Below are 23053 nucleotides of genomic sequence, written 5' to 3'. Positions count from 1 at the left end.
GGAGGTGCCAGTGTTGGACTGGAGTAGACAAGGTCAGACATCACAACACCAGGTGATAGCCCAACAGGCTTACTTGAAATCACAAGCTTACAGAGCGGTGCTCCTTTGTCAAGTGAAGTCCGGACCTTCTGACGAAGGAGCAGTGCTCCAAAAGCTAGAGATTTCAAACAAACCTATTCTACTTGCCTGGCACCAAGAGGGTGCTGGGATCCTAGTCATCCCCATCCAGGATCAGATTGCTACAGTGGCTTCCTGTTAAACATCTTGATCTTAAAATGCTCACCTTCTCCATAGCTTTGCTCCTACTCTAAGTCACTACCACAATTCCGATCCAAATCCTGTCTTGAACACTTTCCAAATTTAATCACTTCACTGCTTGTGACCATGTTGTTTAGGTCTGGAGCTCGGAACTTCTTTCCCTAACCCCTCTGCCACTCCCTTTACTTGCTTCCTGAAGAGACTCTTTAAAGCCCAGATCCTCAACTGCCACCTTTTGCAGCTTAACATTGTTCTGAATTAAAGTCGTATGTTGTAAGGTGGCACTACGTAAATGCAAACTACCATTCAAAGCTGACAACACAGTGTAGGAACGGATAACACATCACTCTCAGTTACAGCATAGCTCGTTTGGAATGCAAGACCCCAAAAAAAACCGCATCCCAGACATTAAACTCTGCATTTGTGCGATTTTTAAAGAAAGTTGGAAAATGATTGCACAATTCTAAATGGCTGTATCAAAACCATGTTAATGACTCTAATATTAGACTCCAATATTGAACAGCCTTTACCAGCACCTTTCAAATAAAAAACAAACCTCACACAGACAATGTGTGAATTCAAAACTTGAGTACCAAGTCCACGTGCATTGCTTGGGATAGGTTCAAGTTAAGGTCAACAAGCTCACATTACAACAACAAACACCAGTATTTGTATGGTATCTTTAAAACAAAACGAAGCATCGTCAAGAACTTCACATCAGAGTTATCAAAATATACTTTGACAGGAGTCAGTCACAATTATACTCAAGTTATTTTGACGATTCTTAACACATTTAAAAAGGAAATTAGATAGGCAAATGGAGTTAGGCAAAAAAAAAGAGTTAGGTAAAAAGAGGTAGATTAGACTCTCTACAGCATGGAAACAAGCCATTAGGCAACACCTTTAAGGTTGGGCCATAGGGTTAGGTCAAGCAGAATGGGAGGCATCTCACATAAGGATATCAGTTTCTGGTCTCCTTTCTGATTTCCAGCATCCATGGCATCTTGCTTTTGGTTTAATTCACTATCACTTTTCTTTCTGATGGGACTGCCATTTGGTTCTTCCACCTTGTTCACTTAGTGTTCCATTTCCCGGAATATGTGATGACATGATAATCCAAAAACCAGCTGTTTTTACAGCGACAGTTCTTTCACAGGCAGTGATCACTGGCTTCAACAAATTCCGATTGGATTCAAACCTAGACCTCTGCCACTTCTTTGCATGGCCAGAGGGTTCTCTCCTAGAAAGAGGTCTATTGTTCCTGGTGCAGTCCAACATTTTGTGCGCGCGCGATTAAACAATCTCATCTCCCTCAGGCATGCCAACTGATCCAACCTCAAAAGTTGCCCTGTTACACATTTACATTTTGTATCTTAAAAACAAGGAAAACAAAACTTTATCTTCCTTTCAAAAAGAGAAGGATCACAAACTTCACAGACTCCTGGACATCAACACTCCCTCCTGCAAACCCCCATCCACCCCTTTGCTATGAGTCCCTATCTTTCTGGAGCTGTATCCTTATACTGGAAAAGCGCCCCGATGCAAGATCATTGACCAGAAGTCATGAACCCCGTTTCTCACTCCAGAGATGCTGCCCAATCAGCCAAATGTCTGCAGCACAGATTAGCTTGGGGGGGGGGGGGGGGGGTGTAAAAGGCTGACTTTAATTTCATGCAATTCTGTACCAAAAAAAAATCACCAACCTCAAAAAATGAAACAGCAATGCGTAAAGTGTTCCATTCAGATTGGAGAACGAGACCACAGTGGTGGATGAACTAGAAACTGGCAATGTCACAATACAAGTGCACAGTCAGTGCTTCTGAAACAATGTGGCTTTACCCCAAGCTAAGTAGCGAAAAGACAGTGTTAGTTGCTGCTCAACGTTGACACCAAGTTCCCAAAATGGAAAGTGTTCCATCTCCCGGAGGACATACCTTTACCAATCCATCCAAATATTCTGTTACATTACCTCATTTCATTTTAAAGTATACGTATTGCAGTCAGGTCAGGTTTGCTGCTTCAGAATAGACTGCAACAACATCGTAACCTCATCAGGAAAGAGATCCACCAACTGGCCACTGGATTTAAAAACTTAAAAATGTATAATCATTTTAGGATGGTTTCCACATAGGCCAACTAATCAAATCCTTAATTAGGAGGCAAGTCAAGATATGCACATCGATATCCTAACTCAAGGCCCAACACTTCCACATCCTGTTTCATAATAGTCTAAATATCCAGGTGCAAGTCTCTGCGATAGTATCAAGCCAATGCAATACACAAGCTACACAATCTAGGCAACACATCATACCAAAAAGAAAACATTACACGTGAAAGATCTACCAGAACATGTAATAAAAAGATGCAACAATCACATGCAAAGGCTTGATCTTGCCTCCAAAAAAACATAACTATTCTAACTTTCAACACTTCTGAAATTTAATGGTATACAATTCTATCCCATTGATTTTTTTAAGACATCAGTTTACAATGCACTGATTATAGCAACACATGGGTTCACCAAAATCCAATATTGTAACAGAAAGCACTCGTCCTCTTGGGCCATTAACGTTAAAGTAATGCCAAGGTGGTTAAACTCATACCTTCCAGAGTGTGAACAGTGTTCCAGTGGAGGGAAGGAGGGAGTCAAAGCAAGTAACAATTGCTACTGGAGCTCTAGAGGCCAAATGAGTGTCTCAGATCACAACCCCAACATTTTAAAGGCAACCCTATTTGAAATGGCCCCAGTAGAGTGTGTGTCTGGCATCAACAGCACTGTCCAAAACAACTCAAAACTGACCACTACTCCCATGAAAGTCCATCTGAGGATGGAAACTCTATTGGACAGAAAGTAATGACAGGCACATAAACCATAGAGTGCTGAATGCTAACGTATTCAAATATATAAAAGCATTTTCCCAGCATGGACACTACTTTTTAAAAAAAAATTAAGGTAGGGTAATCTCAGCAGAAAAAAAAACTCTAAGATCACAATTTGAGCAGTAGATCTGATCACCACAAACTATTCTGAAATAACTTTCTCCATTCCAATCTGTGGCAAATTACTGCAGAATAAAACAGACACTAGCCAAAATCTCAAACTAGTCTTTTCTCTCCAGATGTTGAAATGATGTGCTATGTACATCCTGTGTTTTATATTTGCATCCTAAACCCAAAGTAAGAAGTTGACTCCTCATATGGTCTACATCAGCAACAGTAATTCACACTTAGGTGACGTTGGAGTGGGTACACTAAACATCCCATGACAAATTGCCAACAATTTAGCGACCACAAAATTAAACCGAATACAAATTTAAAAAGACACAAAACGCGAAAAATCTGGATTCAGGAGCTGAGTTATGTAACCAGCGTGTCAAATTGCAGGCAATACGGCTTGTTCTTGGTTTAAAACATGCATTATAGCATCCGAACATATGCACAATTGACCTATTGTAATGTGGGATTATAATTCGGAATAAACGAAACACCACAAACTCGGAAGGAGACACCTCACAGGGGCGTGCGTGGTTCATGCTTCACGTGTCCGAGTCTCATCCCTTTCCCAAGGCTGAGGGAATGAGGATTCACAATTCTCAAACTATAATCAAACTCGCAGGCCACCAATCACCACCCCCTCCAAAAAAAAAACCAACACAACACACACACAGCACAACCCAGCAGCCTGGTCTGCAGATACGTTCACTGACAACACAATGTTTTGTTTTGGGGGGGGGGGGGGGGGGGGTAAGAAAACAAATTATTAAAACATGAGCGAAAAATCTACACAGACATGCCTAGAATAGAAAAGGCACCACCCCATAACAGCAACTTTAAAAAGGTGGTTATACAACGAGCCCACCTCCTCCAAAACAGGATGGGGACGAGAGGGGAGGGAGGACCCTTGGTGACCTTGCTTGCTGGCTGCTCCTGATAGAACGCCGAATGTTGCGAAGTTGCAGAGTTCCAAATTGGAACGTTCGACACCGCAAATTGTTACATCGCCTTCCACACAATTGCTACATTACAAAATGGCAACCAGGGCCAAAGCAAGGAGGCAAACTTTACCTGGGACTGCGATTTCACATGATTTTAAACATCAGCTTTGACTTTTTAACAATTAAACAAAAAAAAACACAACAGCCACCACCCTCAGCCCTCCTCCAGCCTTCTCTTCCTCTGGTCACAAAGCAGCAACTCCCGGATCATGTTTATCTCCCCCGCCCCCAGTTAAAGTTGATCTTCTCCCTTTCCCTCCCCATATCTTAATTAAATTTTCTTCAAGCCGGGTTAAGAGAGAAAAAAAAACTGATGGGCTCGATTTCCCCAATGACGCAAGCTTACTGTATTTTCGTCCTTGCATTTTTTTTTGGGGGGGGGGGCGGTTATCATTTTTCTCTCGTTATCGTTTCCTCCGGGCTTCACCGTAGCCCCTACAGAGAGCCGAACACACCGATCCGTATAGTCGTCCCTCCGCTTCTACCCTCCGGGTTAAAATTTAAAAAGAAAGCTCTAAATAAAAAGAGCGCGGTATTTATGTTCTTCATTTCTATTTCCAAGCCCTGAATAAAATGGCGGCCGTCCTACTTAATGCTGGTTCGGGTCCTGCCAACGCGGTACAAAGTTCCAAAGTTGGCCCCGATTTCTCAGAAGGCTGTGTCGCTGACACGGAAGATGATTGTGGCTTTTCCCCCCCCTAAATCGTTAACACTTCTCCCTACCTTGCTCCGTCTCTCACCTCTCTGCCCCCCTCCTCCAAATAAAAAAAGGTTGAACAATCTCGTAATTTAGAAAAACATACATACCGCTTAAACTGCCCGCTTAACTCTTACACCCAGCCTGCCCTGTTTTTTCGGCGATAGTGTACCAACGTTACAAAAACATCAACGAGGTAACGCGCAGCTATTCTCTCCCCCCTCCCTCCCATTGGAAACCTGCTAGGATATCACGGTCACAGACAGATAATTTAAAGATCAAGCTCTTAAGAAAAATGCAATAATTTCTATCCCGTAAACATTCTAGGAAAAAGATAATATTTTCAATGCAGTCGGTAATTTAAATAGACGAGCCTCCCCCTTTAAGATATTTTTTGGGAAAAAAAACGAGTTCAATAACCAGATCAAGTGAGAGAAAACCAAGTTTTTGTTCCAGCCTGGGTTACTCGAGTTTAAAATCTTTTGGAAGCCGAAATTTGCAGGTTTAAAATTTAAATTGCGCGTCTCTTGTGCATTTTAAACATATTTACAGTAGCCAAAATGATCCACACCAAGATCTCATGCGCGCGTAATGCAGAGATTCATGTCAAACAGCAACTATTTTTGTCCCACAAGGTCTTTCGCTCATTCTAAAGATTTTATTTCCAAAGTTAAAATAAACGGGAAGCGTAAATACCAAGAAAAATCAAGCATGGGATTAACCTCAACCGCACAGTCCTGTTAACCTCGGAATGTTGTCTATCATTGGAGTACTTTGTAATTTAGAAAAATATCCGAGAATGGGCGCGTTCATGACTATGAAGTTGCAAATATGGCTCCCCATTCTCCCTTGATCACCGACTGGAATATCTCCATGTATCTTTTATTACTCAAGTTCTTTTCACGCGTTTTGCAAACTTCAAACGTTTCACTTTTTCTAAAAAAAAGATGAAAGTTTGCCAAGCACCAGCAATATTAAGTAATCAGTTTCAAAGACACTTGCAAAACTCTTGGTGCATTTCATCCAATCCAACTGAGGTTACAGTCCATGATGATACTAACAAAATTTAGCAGTTAAAAGAGCAAATAAATATACAAATATAAAAATAGAATATTCTAATACATTTGCAACCAGATTCCTGGGAGAGCAGGTATGCTAACTGCTCCATGTATAAACAGACAGGACCCCACAACAACTATTTCTCCTCTTAAAAAAAATCTAAACAACAACATATATTTTTTTAAAAGTCTACAAGTTTCTTTTGGACAAATCTTACATCTGAAGGCGTTCTATTCCGTAGCTCTAAATTAATTCTTTTCGGCATATCCATCTTTGCCACCAAGGCTGATTTACAATATGAAGACAAACGCTCTGGTCACCAAAATGCTGTTTCACACAGGGAGAAAGATCTACTTGTAATACAGACTAACGCCACTACACCGCCCAGCCAACCCAACTTGATAACTAACTCCAAAGAGGGGCGGGGACAAGGCTACCTTGACGGACGTACCAGTCCGCGAGTAGCATCCCTCCAGCTCAGGACATCCCCCAATAAAAAGACGGAAGCAGAGGCCGGGGCGGGAGCTCCAAGCTGTTAAGTTCGGTTGCAGCTAGGCTTTTTCAATGCATTTAATAGCCATTCACATGGAAAAGCATGGTGGCAAATGGCGTCTTTTAATATGGGTGAAGAAAAGTCTTATTCCCCCAAAAGCTCGGTTAAAACTGGAGTATTTAAAAAAAGCAATGTTTCTTTCTCCCTCTATCATAACACTTTACACGTACAAGAGTACAACTTCTGGTCAAGCCAACTAAGTTCCTCGCTGTCAAAAGTTCAGCTTTTTGCAAATGTACATTGATCGAACTGAGAAGTAAACGGGATCGAAATAATTTCTTAAAAACTTGACAGCAATCAGACATTGTTAACAACAGCTCCATAAAATCCTTAACACTGATTCTTCCAAAGTAAGTAGAAGGGACCGAAACACAACACCCACCACGTGGCGTTGTTTATTTTTTTTAAAATATAAAAATCAATCCAACCTCAAATCAAGAGCAAATTAAGTCGCTTAGTATATATCTTTACACATTAAATGCAAGTCATCTAAATAACACAGCATAGCACCCAAGCAACAGTCGCTTACTGTACACAACAAAATGGAAGGGCATTGTCATGTCATGAGGCACACAAGAGTCAACGTCCTTCTCGCATGGTTCTTCATTAGCATGCACAAAATTTAATTACCTTATTGTCCAATCATTGTGAAAAATACTTTTTTTAAAAAAAAAGAGTGAACATTTCAAATGATTGAAAACGGTACGTGTGCATATTTTTGCAACTTTTGAACATATGCACAGGAGCAAATGAAATGCTATAAATTTTAATGTGCGTCACGCTCAATTTTTAACTACAAGCCCAAAGAGAGAGGGAAAGAAAATTAAAACTAAAAAAACTAATGGGCGGGGAACACTCAGCAGCGCGACACACCAATGAGAAGGGCTGAGATCTGATTGACAGCCGGGTCAACCAATAGGCTCGTATGTCTACTGATTGACAGGCGCCGAAGCCCAGTCAGCATCGCGGGGCAGAGGGCGGGACATACGCAGCGGCCATCGAATCCGGCGACAACAAATGTAACAAAAAAACCCAGTGGGTCACGTGAGCACCCGGGCGCCATCTTAATCGCAACATTTCTTTCAGAAAAAAACATTAAAAATTGCAAACTCCACGACATAAAACCTTTCACTTCTCGATGCAAATTATCAAATAAAGCAAGTGGTTTTACCTACTGCCCACAGGCGCTCTCTGCCGAGCTCCAGCGCCGCGCTAGAGGCACAGAAATAATGCAGAACCCAGTAACTACGCAACAGTTTCTCTGCTGCAACGCGGCATGGCCGTCTTTGTAAACGTGCATTTGTTTTTTGTTTTGCGAAAAAGAACGAAAGAAAAATAATGCAATCATAGGATGTGCAATAATAGCGTCGTCCTGTCGAGCTTTCGCGACAGCTGGAGTTTGCAGCGAACCCGCTTTTAAAGACATTTTTGGTTGCACCATATTTTTTAATTCCTTGCGCGGATCACCTCAATGTTTTTTTCAGCTGCTGGGGTGTGTCACCAGGCGGCCCCTCGACCGAGGTTTTGCTGTTTTGCCAGCGACTGCGTGCATCGTGTGCGCAAATGATGGGGTTTAAGCTATTCTTTAAACCGTCTCTACAATGCACTGCATTCACATTACTCCAACCCCCCCTCCAGCAACCATTGACCGCTCCCACTAGCTCCGGTTTTTTGTAGCGATGTGCAGCACTTTCTTTCACAATTTTAATCAATTTTCGAATGGATAATATTGCATAACTTGTGGCAGGAGCTATTTAAAAATAACTTGTTGCAAAAGATCTTAACCGAGAATTATTTTACACGCCAGTTTATTTTCAGATTGATTCTCTCTTAAATCACATTAAAATAAAGATGTTTAAACAATGTTGACAATCTTATAGTGACACATAATGTATGAATCTGCACGTTAATGAATGTGATGTAGTTTGAAGAGTCGTTTCGGCTGTGTTGTTCCCGCCATAAATCTTAATGTCTTACAGAAATAACTAATGTTTCTTTAGCACAAGGCAAGATGTGAAAAGCTTTTAAATAAGGATTCAGGATGAAATAATTGTCATAGCAATCATATGAGATCAAACCTGTTTTAATGTATAGCTTACCAAAATGGGTGACCACTTTATGCAATTAGCCACGATTCTTTAATTGTTTCTAATTGGAAATCGTATCCAATATAAACACTGAAGGGTTAGACAAAAAAGCAGATTGAGGAACTCGGAAAAAGAGGGAAGCTCAGTAAACTCACTGATGTTAATGTTCCAATAGGCTCAAAAACCAACAGTAGAATTGATAGTGACCATGCCCAACTAATGCAAAGCAATGATTAACAAATCAAATGTGGGGCAGCATGGTGGCTGAGCGGTTAGCACTGCTGCTTCACAGTGCCAGGGGACCCACATTTGATTCCAGCCATTGTCTGTGTGGAGTTTGTACTTTCCTCCTATTGTCCAAAGATGTGCAACTTAAGGTGGATGGGCCATGCTAACTTGTCAGAAGTGTCCAGGGGTGTGCAGACTAGGTGGGTTGGCCATAGGAAATGCAGGGAAAGAAAAGGCGGTGGGTCTGGATGGGATGCTTTTTGGAGGGTTGGTGTGAACTCAATGGGTCAAGTGGCTGCTTCCACACTGTAGGGATTATATTGCTAGCCAGCAAAGAGCTCCATCCAAATGATCCTTCCTTTCTCTGGGAATAGGAGTGTTGGAGAGAACCATTCCAACCAATAAGTTTTTCTGTGTTTTCTAATTACCTTGCTCAACAATGCTATTTCATACTTGCAGATGGAACTTGAACTCAGACTGCCTGGTTTTGAGGTATGGATACTACCATTATGCTACAAGTACCCTCCCAATGGATTCTAAAGCTAATTTATGAACTTCCAGATGACCTGCAACTTCTGTGATCTGACTGAGTTTCCTAATTTTGTCTAATGCCTCATACAATTGACACCTTTTTGGTTGGTGTAAGTACTACAGCAAACAAATAGACAACATATGCAGGAAATTCAAATAAAAGCAAAATATTGTGGATGCTGGAGAACCAAAATAAACTAAACAGAAGGTGCTAGAGAAACTCAGAAGTCACATGACACCAGGTGATAGTCCAACGGTTTTATTTAAAATCCCAAGCTTTCAGAGCACTGCTCCTTCATCAGGTAAGGTGGCAAAGTGAAGTCACTTCACCTGACGAAGAAGCAGCATTCTAAGAGCTCGTGATTTTAAATAAAACTGTTGGACTATAACCTACTGCCGTGTGACTTCTGAGTTTGTCCACCCCAGTCTAACACCGGCACCTCCACATTCCGGGAAAACTGGTAGCATCTGTGGAAGGATAGTAACAGAGTGAATGCTTTGAATCCAGTGGCTCCTTCCCCTGAACCCTTTTTGGAATAGGTAAACTCTGCTTCCTTTGTCACACAATGTCCCATTTTCCTTTTGTCCCAGTGTACATTGGTCTACAGTGACTTCTATTTTGGCAATGTCTTGACTTTAAAATTGCCATTCTTGTTTCAGATACCTCCATGGCCTCACCACTCTTTTTGTAATCTCTCCCTGTTGTCCACAGCACTCGGGGATGTCTGTAACTTCTGGCCTCTTGAACGTTCCAAATTTTAACTGCTCCACTCTGAGTGGTCACACCTTCAATTGTCCAAGCTTTAGTATATCCTCTCCACACCTCCATCTGTCTTCTTTGCTTTCCTTACTTTTATAACCCCCTACTTTAGCCAAGCTTTCAGACATCTGACTTAATATATCCTCATATGTCATGTGTCATTTCTTTTTATGAAGAACCTCAAAATATGTTGAAGGTACTATATAAGTTGATGTTTCTAATAAACTAAACACTGTTTTAATCATACCATATATTTATTATTGCATTTATTTGTTTTACCATAGATAGATAGATTAGATTAGATTCCCTACAGTTTGGAAATAGGCCCTTTGGCCCAACCAGTCCACATCGACCCTCCGAAGAGTAACCTACCCAGACCCATTTCCCTCTGACTAATTGACCTAACACTATGGGGCAATTTAGCATAGCCAATTCACCTGACCTGCACATCTTTGGACTGTGGGAGGAAACCGGAGCACCCGGAGGAAACCCACGCAGACACGGGGAGAATGTGCAAAGAGGCTGGGGATGGATGGGTATGAAAGATCTAATCTCAAGATAGGTAAAAGCAAAACTGGAAGGCCATGTCTGTTATTAAGACGGTAGGTCTTGGAAGAGATTGATTCCTTGGCAAGGCTCAAGGGAGCATCTAAGATCTTGGTAAAATTAAGAAACTTTCAATGAACTATGCACACTTTTAGACTTTGTGTGAGGTTCTATGCAGTGGCCAGGATTTTCCGGATTGTAACTGATGTGTGCGGTGGGAGTGTTTGGTGATCCAATCAGCTTGTTAAGAGATGACTGGTGAGCTTTTCAGTGAATCGAAGGTTTTGATGCTGAAGTTCCACCTTGCAGTTTATCACTGGATGTCTAGACTTCAGGGGAACCAACAGTGAGAAGATAAGACTTTTTCTTTCCAGTCTTGCTGGGTGTGGGATCACAGGTAGACAGCAGGTCAGAGACAAGGTCAGAGACAAGGGCAGGGTCAAGGCTTTCAGTGGCCACCTCCTTCCCCCATTCATGCCCATACTGATCCCAGGCTGGGGCAAAGGAAGTTCCCTTCCTCAATTCAGTAAACAAGTCTCCCTGAATTCCCAGTTAGGTAACCAACTACTTTTCACCTTGTCTTCCCAGTTGGTGATGTGCTAATGCCTTTAAGTACCCACTAATGCCCACTAACTGACCACTTAAGGACCTTCAAGTTTGGAAAGTCAAGAAAAGTTGCTGAGGTGGTGATAATTAGACAAACTTGCCATTTATTTGCCTTTCTTGTCACCATCCTCAACTTGAAGGGAAAATTGCCTCTAGTTGCATCTGCCTGTGATAAGGAGTTATTCTATTCCCAGTAAAGACAAGGTGGCATAGCTCACAGCTAATGTGGAAACTGATTCAATAGCACTCACCCTCAAACAAAGGATGGACCAATTTCTGCCTAAGACAGAGATTCTTTTGGAAAAGGTAGGCACTTCCACCATTGATCAAAGCCAAAGTGATGTAATTTCTTTTCTTTCTGGGAATAATGCAATTGATTAGAGGTGGAGTTTTCCACGTTTTATTCCACAAATTGCCCTGTGTTTTATCTGTTTTTCACTTAGAGTCATAGAGTCATAGAGATGTACAGTACGGAAACAGACCCTTCGGTCCAACTTGTTTCCTGATGAAGCGCTTTTGCCTGAAACGTCGATTTTCCTGCTCCTTGGATGCTGCCTGACCTGCTGTGCTTTTCCAGCACCACTCAAATCTATACTCAGGTTTCCAGCATCTGCAGTCCTTGTTTTTACCTTCGATCCAACTTGTCCATGCCAACCAGATATCCCAACCCAATCTGCTCTTGGGAAATAAGGCAGGGGAGGTGACTGAGGTGTCAGTGGGGGAGCACTTTGGGGCCAGCAACCATAATTCTATTTGTTTTAAAATAGTGATGGAAAAGGATAGACCAGATCTAAAAGTTGAAGTTCTAAATTGGAGAAAGGCCAATTTTGACAGTATTAGGCAAGAACTTTCAAAAGCTGATTGGAGGCAGATGTTCGCAGGTAAAGGGACGGCTGGAAAATGGGAAGCCTTCAGAAATGAGATAACAAGAATCCAGAGAAAATATATTCCTGTCAGTGTGAAAGGGAAGGCTGGTAGGTATAGGGAATGCTGAATGATTAAAGAAATTGAGGGTTTGGTTAAGAAAAAGAAGGAAGCATATGTCAGGTATAGACAGGATAGATCGAGTGAATCCTTAGAAGAGTATAAAGAAAGTAGGAGTATATTTAAGAGGGAAATCAGGAAGGCAAAACGGGAACATGAGATAGCTTTGGCAAATACAATTAAGGAGAATCCTAAGGGTTTTTACAAATATATTAAGGACAAAAGGGTAACTAGGGAGAGAATAGGGCCCCTTAAAGATCAGCAAGGTGGCCTTTGTGTGGAGCCACAGAAAATGGGGGAGATACTAAATGAATATTTTGCATCAGTATTTACTGTGGAAAAGTATATGAAAGATATAGACTGTAGGGAAATAGATGGTGACATCTTGCAAATAGTCCAGATTACAGAGGAGGAAGTGCTGGATGTCTTGAAACAGTTAAAGGTGGATAAATCCCCAGGACCTGATCAGGTGTACCCGAGAACTCTGTGGGAAACTAGAGAAGTGATTGCTGGGCCTCTTGCTGAGATATTTGTATCATCAATAGTCACAGGTGAAGTGCCGGAAGACTGGAGGTTGGCAAACGTGGTGCCACTGTTTAAGAAGGGCGGTAAAGACAGGCCAGGGAACTATAGACCAGTGAGCCTGACATTGGTGGTGGGCAAGTTGTTGGAGGGAATCCTGAGGGACAGGACGTCCATGTATTTGGAAAGGCAAGGACTGATTCGGGATAGTCAATATGGCTTTGTGCATGGGAAATCATGTCCCACAAACTTGATTGAGTTTTTTTGAAGAAGTAATAAAGAAGATTGATGAGGGCAGAGCAGTAGATGTGATCTATATGGACTTCAGTAAGGCGTTCGACAAGGTTCCCCATGGGAGACTGATTAGCAAGATTAGATCTCATGGAATACAGGGAGAACTAGCCATTTGGATACAGAACTGGCTCAAAGGTAGAAGACAGAGGGTGGTGGTGGAGGGTTGTTTTTCAGACTGGAGGCCTGTGACCAGTGGAGTGCCACACGGAACGGTGCTGGGCCTTCTACGTTTTGTCATTTACATAAATGATTTGGATGCGAGCATAAGAGGTACAGTTAGTAAGTTTGCAGATGACATGAAAATTGGAGGTGTAGTGGACAGCGAAGAGGGTTACCTCAGATTACAACAGGATCTTTACCAGATGGGCCAATGGGCTGAGAAGCGGCAGATGGAGTTTAATTCAGATAAATGCGAGGTGCTGTATTTTGGGAAAACAAATCTTAGCAGGACTTATACACTTAATGGTAAGGTCCTAGGGAGTGTTGCTGAACAAAGAGACCTTGGAGTGCAGGTTCATAGCTCCTTGAGAGTGGAGTCGCAGGTAGTTAGGATAGTGAAGAAGGCGTTTGGTATGCTTTCCTTTATTGGTCAGAGTATTGAGTACAGGAGTTGGGAGGTCATGTTGCGGCTGTACAGGACATTGGTTAGGCTACTGTTGGAATATTGCGTGCAATTCTGGTCTCCTTCCTATCAGAAAGATGTTGTGAAACTTGAAAGGGTTCAGAAAAGATTTACAAGGATGTTGCCAGGGTTGGAGGATCTGAGCTACTGGCAGAGGCTGAACAGGCTGGGACTGTTTTCCCTGGAGCGTCGGAGGCTGAGGGGTGACTTTATAGAGGTTTAAAAAATTATGAGGGGCATGGATAGGATAAATAGGCAAAGTCTTTTCCCTGGGGTTGGGGAGTCCAGAACTAGAGGGCATAGGTTTCGGGTGAGGGGGGAAAGATATAAAAGAGGCCTAAGGAGCAACTTTTTCACACAGAGGGTGGTAAGTGTATGGAATGAGCTGCGAGAGGATGTGGTGGAGGCTGGTACAATTGCAACATTTAAAAGGCATTTGGGTGGGTATATGAATAGGAAGGGTTTGGAGGGATATGGGCCGGGTGCTGGCAGGTGGGACTAGATTGAGTTGGGATATCTGGTCAGCATGGACGGTTTGGACCGAAGGGTCTGTTTCCATGCTGTACATCTCTATGACTCCATGACTTTAGTCCCACCTGCCAGCAGCCAGCCCATATTCCTCCAAACCTTTCCTATTCATGTCCCTATCCAGATGCCTTTGGTTCTCAAATACAATCGCACAGCTGCCCCCAACCCGACAAGACCGCCTCCTTACTTATCCAACGCCCCCCCACCCTTTGTCGCCAACCCTCACGCCCTGCTCCAAAAGCAAGATGGGGCAGGGCATCAAGACCCAAGGGCAATGATGTTTGATTCTCTCAAGAAATTACATGACACTGTCCGCTTTGTGTGGGACAGACTGGATGCACCAGCAGGTTATTTCATATGAAACTCAAAGTGTTTAAAAAAATGCCGAGGCCTAAATTCGGAGAAAAGACTGGCAAAACTTGACATGGTGATTAAATAATGGCAATTTTCTGTATTATTGCTCAATATTATTATCTTAAGGGTAAGGTTACCGCTTTATGTCTATTTTACTGTGAAAGGGAAGGCAGAAATCAATTACGATCGTAATCGTATTATTTCTTTAATATGTTAGAGCAAGTTCTTTTTTGATGGCTTAATAAGTAAGTGGTACTGAGCCAATCAGGGCAGGAATGATCAGGTTTGTTTCCTGGTTTGTATTAAGTTAGCTTGTCTCAACCAGTGCAGGGTTTTGGGTGCCATAGTTAGCTCCAGCTTCCTTTGACTAGGAATGGAATAATCAGCTAAGTGTCACCAGTAGTCATAGAGCACAGTGTTATAGCGATTGCTGACAAGTAAAAGGTACAGATACATCGCCATAATCTTAGTCTCATAGAATTTCTTCAGTGTAGGTCGAGGCAATTTGGCCTATCGAGTCGGCACCAACCCTCTGAACAGCATCCCACCCTATCCCTGTAACCCAAGCCTGCACATCCCTGAATACTTATGAGTCAGTTTAGCATGGCTGATCCACCTATACTGCACATGGTCAAAGTCATAAAGTCCTACAGCACTGAGATAGACCCTTTGGCCCAAATTGGTCCATGGTGACCAAAATGTCCATCCACACTAACCCCATTTCCTTGCATTTGGCTCATATCATTCTAAACCTTTCCTATCCATGATTTGGAGATGCTGGTATTGGATTGGGGTGTACAAAGTTAAAAATCACACAATACCACCTGATGAAGGAGCAGCGGTCCAAAAGCTAGTGCTTCCAATTAAACCTGTTGGACTATAACCTGGTGTTGTGTGATTTTTGATTTTCCTATCCATGTATATGTCCAAATTCCTTTTAGGTGTTGTTAACTTACCCGCCTCAACCACTTCTGCTGGCAGCTCATACCATATGCATACTACCCTCTGTGCACAAAAGTTGCCCCTCAGGTTCCCTTTTATTCTTTCCCCTCTAACCTAAAACTGATGCCCTCTAGTCCTCAATTTCCCCAACTTTGGGTAAAAAAGATTGAGTGCATTCATCCTATCCATGCCTCTGATGATCTTATACACTTTTATAGATTCCCCCCTCAATCTCCTATGCTCTGAAGAAAAAAGTCCTAGCTTGTCCAACTCTCCCTACAACCCAGACCATTGAGACCTGGCAACATCCTTGTAAATTTCTTCTGCACTCTTTCCAGTTTAATGACATCCTTCCTATGACAAAGTGACCAAAACTGAATGCAATACTCCAAGTGTGGCCTCACCAACATCTTGTACAACTGCAACATAACTTCCAACTTCTATACTCAATACTCTGACCGATGAAGGCCAGTGTGCCAAAAGCCGCCTTCACTGCCCTGTCTACCTGTGACTCCACTTTCAGAAAACCATGTACGTTAACCCCAATGTTCCTCTGTTCCACTATATTCCTGAAGGCCCAACCATTCACCATGAAACTCCTACCTTGATTTGCCTTGCAAAATGCAAGACCTCACACTTATCTATATAAAACTCCATTTGCCATCTCTTGGCCCACTTTCCCAGCTGATCAAGGTCTTGCTGCAATTCCTAATAACCTTCCTCACGGTTCATGATTCCGCCTATTTTAGTGTCATCTACAAACTTACTAATGATGCTTTATACATTCTCTTCCAAATCATTGATATAGATAACAAACAGTAATGAGCCTACACTGACCTCTGAGGCACCCCAGTAATCACAGGTCTCCAGTCAAAGAAGCATCCTTCCACTATTACCCTCTGTGTCCAACCATCAAGCTAATTGTGTATCCAATTTGCCAGATCCTCCCTCCCCCACCCCGAATTCCATGCAAACTTACCTTCCAGAGCAGCCTACTATGTGGAACTGTCTCAAAGGCCTAACTGAAATCTATATAGACTGCACATCCACCAATATCATTTATTGTATCCGTTGCTCCCGATGCGGTCTCCTCTACATTGGAGAGTCTGCACAACTCCAGCAGAGTGCTTTAGGGTACATCTCCAGGACACCCGCACCAATCAACCACACCGCCCTGCGGCCCAACATTTCAACTCCGCCTCCTCCACCACGCTCCCTCACCACCTGACGCCTGGAGGAAGGGCGCTTTATCTTCCACCTTGGAACACTTCAATCCTAGGGCATCAGTGTGGACTTCATCAGTTTCCTTATTTCCCCTTCCCCCACCTAACCCCAGTTCCAACCTTCCAGCTCAGCACCGTCCCCATGATCTGTCCTACCTGCCTTTCTTTCTTTCCACCTATCCACTCCACCCTCCTCTCTGACCTATCACCTCCATCCCCACCCCCATTCACCCATTGTACTCTATGCTACTTTCTCCCTATCCCCACTCACCTCTCATTTATCTCTCCACTCTGCAGGCACCCAGCCTCATTCCTGTTGAAGGGCTTTTGCCCGAAACGTCGATTTTCCTGCTCCTCAGATGCTGCCTGACCTGCTGTGCTTTTTCAGCACCACTCTAATCTAGACTCTATATAGACTGTGTCTACCGCTCTGCCCTCATCAACTTTCCTGGTCACATCAAAGAACTGTGACAAATTTGTGAGGCATGATTTCCCAAGCACAAAGCCATGCTAACTGTTCCGAACAAAACTCTATCTTTCCAAGTGCATGTCTATCTTACCCTTCAGAATCTTCTCAAGTAACTTACCCACCACAGATGTTAGGCTTATTGGTCTCTCATTCCCAGGTTTTTGTTTGCAGCCCTTCTTGAATAAGGGCACAAGCCTCCAGTCTTCAGGGGCCTCATCCGTGGCAAAAATATCAACCAGGCCCCCCATAATTTCTCCTCGAGCCTCTTGCAGTGTTCTTGGCTATATCTGGTCAGGGCCAGGAGATTTATCCACATTTATATATCTTTGGTCTGTAGGAGGAAACCAGAGCTCCCGGAGGAAACCCGCAGAGACATGGAGAGAATTTGCAAAGTCCAGACAGACAGTCACTTGGAGGTGGAATCGAGTCTGGGTCTCTGATGCTGTCAGGCAGCAGTGCTAACCACCGAGCCACCGTGCCACCCTAATTTGCATTGAAATTGCAAAATAAATTGCATTCACTCAAAGTGCAGGCAAATGTAATTCAGATACATTTACTTAGCAAAATCTAAACCCATTCAGATTTAAGGAAGTGAAGCATTGAATATAAAATCGCTTACACACTCTGCTTATTGTCTTAGCATTTACCTATGAAGTCATGCATGCACTGCACAGATACAAGTATTACAATCGCATGCCCAATGTGCTGTCTCTTGGTTATTTTTTAAATATCATTAGGAAATGCAACGAGCCACATTTGGGTTTCTGATTTGTACTCATTGATTTTGCAACTAGAAAATTGCCTGTGACAAATTGATGAACTTAAAATTGGTTCTTTGTATGTTCAAGATGGTGACAGAGTTGAATGGAAGATTTCAGAAATTTTATCAATAGAGGCACTGAATAATCACATCTTCAAATGACACCAGGAGAATTGACATCAAAATGTGTCAGAAGATATTGGCATAGCATTTACAATGGTGAATAATGATTGACAAGCCTAGCCAAAATTGTGAGATTAGATTCTCTACAGTGTGGAAACAGGCCCTTCAGCCCAACAAGTCCACACCCACCCTCCAAAGAGCAACCCACCCAGACCCATTCCCCCTGACTAATGCACCTAACACTATGGGCAATTTAACATGGCCAATTCACCTAACCTGCAAGTCTTTTGACTGTGGGAGGAAACCCACACAGAATGTGCAAACTCCACACAGACAGTTACAGGAATTGAACCCAGGTCCCTGGTGCTGTGAGGCAACAGTGCTAACCACTGAGCCACCATGCCACCCTAAACTATGATATTAGAAAGCAAAATTTGCAGAAAGAGTGCACACGTTACTCAGGAGTTTCATAATGTAGATTTGGGAAACTGAATCCCTTCTTTCTGGTGTATCTGAACCAGAACAAAGAAAATGTTATTCTAAAGGAAAGGGATAGTTGAACAATTGCATCACCTGTCAAGTGAGGAGGGGAAGTATAGGCTGGAAAATCTGAATGCAATTAAGCATAGATTGGAAGTTCTGAATGTACAGATAGTATATAGGAAGCAACTCTTTAGTAACAGTGAATATGATTACTCTCATATTTAATGAAGGAATAATATTTCAAATTAGATTAACATTTCCTAACATTTCAGTGTTCAATTCTCACAATAAACACTCCACTAGCTAACTTGAGGATCAGTCTGTTCAATGCTGAAAACATTGCCAGCGCAATAATTGCACTTCATCAGTGAACATAGTTGTGTCTTAACCACAGTTGGCTGACTGTGTCCCAAGTGCTGTAGAAAGGGAGAACACAGAGAAGTGAAAGCAATAATGTGGAACAACAATGCAGAATAGCCAGATTCATCGTGAAGAATCCCATCGGTAACACCCACCTGTGGAATTGGACTTCTGAATTCATCCATATTTTTAAGAAACAAAGGGAGGAAATTTTAGTAAATTTGAACATTTTGCAAAACATACATACATTTTTATTTTCAGGCACACTCGCTTCATTGCCAGACTGAAATGATGGACAGCTTGTTTAATTACATTAACTTGTAATCTAATGTTTTGGGGGTGGCACGATGGCACATTGGTTAGCACTGCTACCTCATTGCACCAGGCTCCCAGGTTTAATTCCAGCCTTGGGCGACTGTCTGTGTGGAGTTTGCACATTCTCATGTCTGTGTGGGTTTCCTCCGGATACTCTGGTTTCCTCCCTCAGTCCAAGATGTGCAGGTCAGGTGAATTGGCGATGCTAAATTGCCCATAGTATTACGGTACATTATTCAGAGGGGAATGGGTCTGCGTGGGTTACTCTTCAGAGGGTCAGTGTGGACTGGTTGGGCTGAAGGGCCTTTTTCCACACTGTAGGGAATCTAATGTAATACAGTCCACACCGACCAGATATTCTAGATAAATGTAGTGCCATTTGTCAGCACTTGGCCCATATCCCTCTAAACCCTTCCTATTCATGTACTCATACAAATGCCTTTTAAATGTTGTTATAATTGTACCAACCTCCACCACTCCCTTTGGCAGCTCATTCCATTCATGCACCACCCTCTATGTGGAAAAAGTTGCCCTTATGTCCCTTTTAAATCTACCCTATGCCCTCTGATTCTGGACTACCTAATGTTCCAGGATTTCTATCCTGGAGCAATCCTGGAGAAAAATCATGTGAACTTTAAAAAGATAAAAGGGCTGGATTTTCAGGGTAGTGGAAATCTCATGCACAATGCCACACCACTCCTCTTTATTTAAATGAAACAAAAGAGCATTGCATTTCTGACGGGAGATTCCAATTAGCGCTCCTTTGGAAATGAGGTGCTGACCTCCATTCCGACAGGTCCCTCATAAAACATAGAACAATACAGCGCAAAACAGGTCCTTCGGCCCTCGATATTGCGCTGACATGTGAACTATTCTCAGCTCGTCCCCCTACACTATCCCATCATCATCCATGTGCTTATCTAAGGATTGTTTAAATCTCCCTAATGTGGCTGAGTTGACTACATTAGCAGGTAGGGCATTCCACGCCCTTACCATGAACTGACGGGAGAAGACAATCCATGCCCCTTTTCCACAGCAGTCGGTGAAGGCTATATTCTGAAATTGGAATGTCCAGCATCATTTTGGCAGCTTTGTAGAAGGCCAAAAGTGTAAGTGTGAGATGAATCGCTAAACTCTGGAGCTGGAAAAAGCACAGCAGGTCAAGCAGCATCAGAAGAGCAGGAGAGTTGATGTTTCAGGCAGGACCCTTCATCAGGACTGGCACTATCTCCAAGTGTGAGACGAGGGTGCCAGGAGGCTGGGCTGCCAGATGGGTAGGGCGGCACAAAGGACCTGGTAATTGATGGAGTGTAGGGTAGGTCGGGCTGGGTGAGAGTATCTGGTATGGAAGGGGTCAGGGTGGGGGAAGATGACTAGCATAGTGTTGTTGGTTCCAGAGCTAGGGCAAGGGGCTTTGGAAGCAGAGGTCAAGTCCAGTAGCAGGAGGGGAGAGGGAGGCAGGTTTTTGGTCCAAGGTTTTGTGGGGGCCATGATCAGGGGAACATGCAGTTGGAGGTGTGTTTGGAAAGTTGGGGATCATTTGCAATTCAAGAGTTAGACTAAGGGAGACGATGTTGACAGTGTGTTGCTGGAAAAGCACAGCAGGTCAAGCAGCATCTGAGGAGCAGGAAAATGGACGTTTCGGGTCGGAGCCCTTCATCAGGCACCCCCGAGACTCCTAGCCTCATTCCTGATGAAGGGCTCCGTCTCGAAACATCCATTCTCCTGCTCCTCAGATGCTGCCTGACCTGCTGTGCTTTTCCAGCAACACTCTCTCAACTCTGATCTCCAGCATCTGCAGACCTCACTGTCTCCTAATGGAGGCAATGGCCGAGTAAAATTATCGCTGGACTATTAATGCGGGGATACTAGATTAGTGGTGCTGGAAGACCACAGCACTTCGGGCAGCATCCAACGAGCAGCAAAATCGACGTTTAAGGCAAAAGCCCTTCATCAGGAATAAAGGCAGTGAGCCTGAAGCATGGAGAGATAAGCTAGAGGAGGGTGGGGGTGGGGAGAAAGTAGCATAGAGTACAATGGGTGAGTGGGGGAGGAGATGAAGGTGATAGGTCAAGGAGGAGAGGGTGGAGTGGATAGGTGGAAAAGGAGATAGGCAGGTCGGACAAGTCCGGACAAGGACCCCGGTTCAAATCCTGCCATGGCAGGTGGTGGAATTTGAATTCAATAAAAACAATCTGAAAGCATTGTCAATTGTTGGAAAAAACTCATCTGTTTCATTAATGTTCTTCAGGGAAGGAAACCTGCCATCCTTACCTGGCCTAGTCTACATGTGACTCTAGACCCACAGCAATGTGTTTGACACTTACCTGCCCTCTGGGCAATAAATGCTGGCCCAGCCAGTGATGTCCTGATCCCATGAATTAATAAAAAAAGTTACTTAATTGTACACCTTTCCTAAGCATTATTGATTGAATGGAACCCTCTACATACTCATATTTAAGTGGATAATTTTGGAGGGTTCCAGAGACAGTGGAATTATCTTTAACTTCCCAGGCAATTCCCTTGGGATTCTGCCACATCCTGTTCTCAAGTCCCACCCACGTGAGAAAAATAATTGAACAGCCATCGGAAAATATGGGCCCATGCTACATTTTGTTTGAAATTATTTATTTATTATCAAGGGGTTGAAGATGGGAATAAATAAGCTGCCTAGCTAGCAATCAAGAATCTTTCAATCACATGATTAAAAGTCCTCTTGCTTTACAGTTGATGTGGAGGACTGGGCATTGGATGATGCATCAAGGTGGGGTAGTTGGAGTAAGGGAGTTATGTTTTTAAATATCTAGGAATACTTCCAATCACAGACCTGACTGCTCAGTAAAGACTCACATTTGTATATCATTTTTCATGATACCAAATGTCTCAAAATACAAATGTCTCAAATGAAGTACTTTTGAAGTCTATAGTTTCTTACATTGCAACAATGACTGTAGCAATAATTGGAAAAAGTGTAAGAAAGTCAACCCATTTCTCTTTGAGGTTCAGACTCTTGCTCCACAGACTTTGTTCTGTTTTGCCTATCTGCTCCACACAATGGGCGGCACAATGGCACAGTGGTCAGCACTGCTGCCTCACAGTGGCAGAGACCTGGGTTCAATTCCCACCTCAGGTGACTCTCTGTGTGGAGTTTGCACATTCTCCCAGTGTCTGCGTGGGTTTCCTCCGGGTGCTCCGGTTTCCTTCCACAATCCAAAAATGTGGAGGTTAGGTGAATTGGCCAGGCCAAACTGCCTGTAGTGTTAGGTGAAGGGGTAAATGTAGTTGAATGGGTCTGGGTAGATTGCGCTTCAGTGGGTCAGTGTGGACTTGTTGGGCCGAAGGGCCTGTTTCCACACTGTAAGTAATCTAATATTCCTGATAAGCAGTTGGTCTTATCTGTTCTGTTTGTGAATGAATGTGCATGTGTTTAGAATTAAAGGGGACACAGTTTAAATTTGCACATTAGTAATTAATAAGCTAATTTTGCCACATTTTAGAGGATTGCTATGTAATAATAAATAGGTTTTGTTTTCTTGTTAATTGATAAACCTGACATGAGTTTCTTTTGCTTTTTGAGGTCACAGTGAGATATTGATCATCCTAGTGATGCATGCAGTTTTGGTCTCCTTACTTGAGAAAGGATGTAGTGGCACTAGAGGGGCTACAGAGGAGGTTTACAGAGGAGATTCCGAAGTTGAGGGGGTTGGGTCATGAGGAGAGACTGAGTAGACTGCGATTATATTAATTGGAGTTT

General features: G+C 43.0%; 1 protein-coding gene across 2 annotated transcripts in view; it reads right to left on the bottom strand.

Moving 5' to 3' along the window:
* The window catches only part of anp32a (acidic (leucine-rich) nuclear phosphoprotein 32 family, member A), a 33877-nt gene extending 27475 nt beyond the window's left edge, over window positions 1-6402 (bottom strand). For both annotated transcript variants that reach the window (XM_072565253.1, XM_072565254.1), the window contains exon 1: window positions 6227-6402. In XM_072565253.1, the coding sequence (XP_072421354.1) occupies window positions 6227-6280 (54 nt within the window). In that variant the 5' untranslated portion in view covers window positions 6281-6402. The remainder of the gene's footprint in view (window positions 1-6226) is intronic.
* Window positions 6403-23053: the final 16651 nt, after the last annotated feature.

This window comes from Chiloscyllium punctatum, chromosome 48 (genome assembly GCF_047496795.1).
Source record: "Chiloscyllium punctatum isolate Juve2018m chromosome 48, sChiPun1.3, whole genome shotgun sequence".
NCBI classification, from domain to species: Eukaryota; Metazoa; Chordata; class Chondrichthyes; order Orectolobiformes; family Hemiscylliidae; genus Chiloscyllium; species Chiloscyllium punctatum.
Note: the sequence above shows the minus strand (reverse complement) of the source record. Positions and strands in the feature narration are given on the sequence as shown.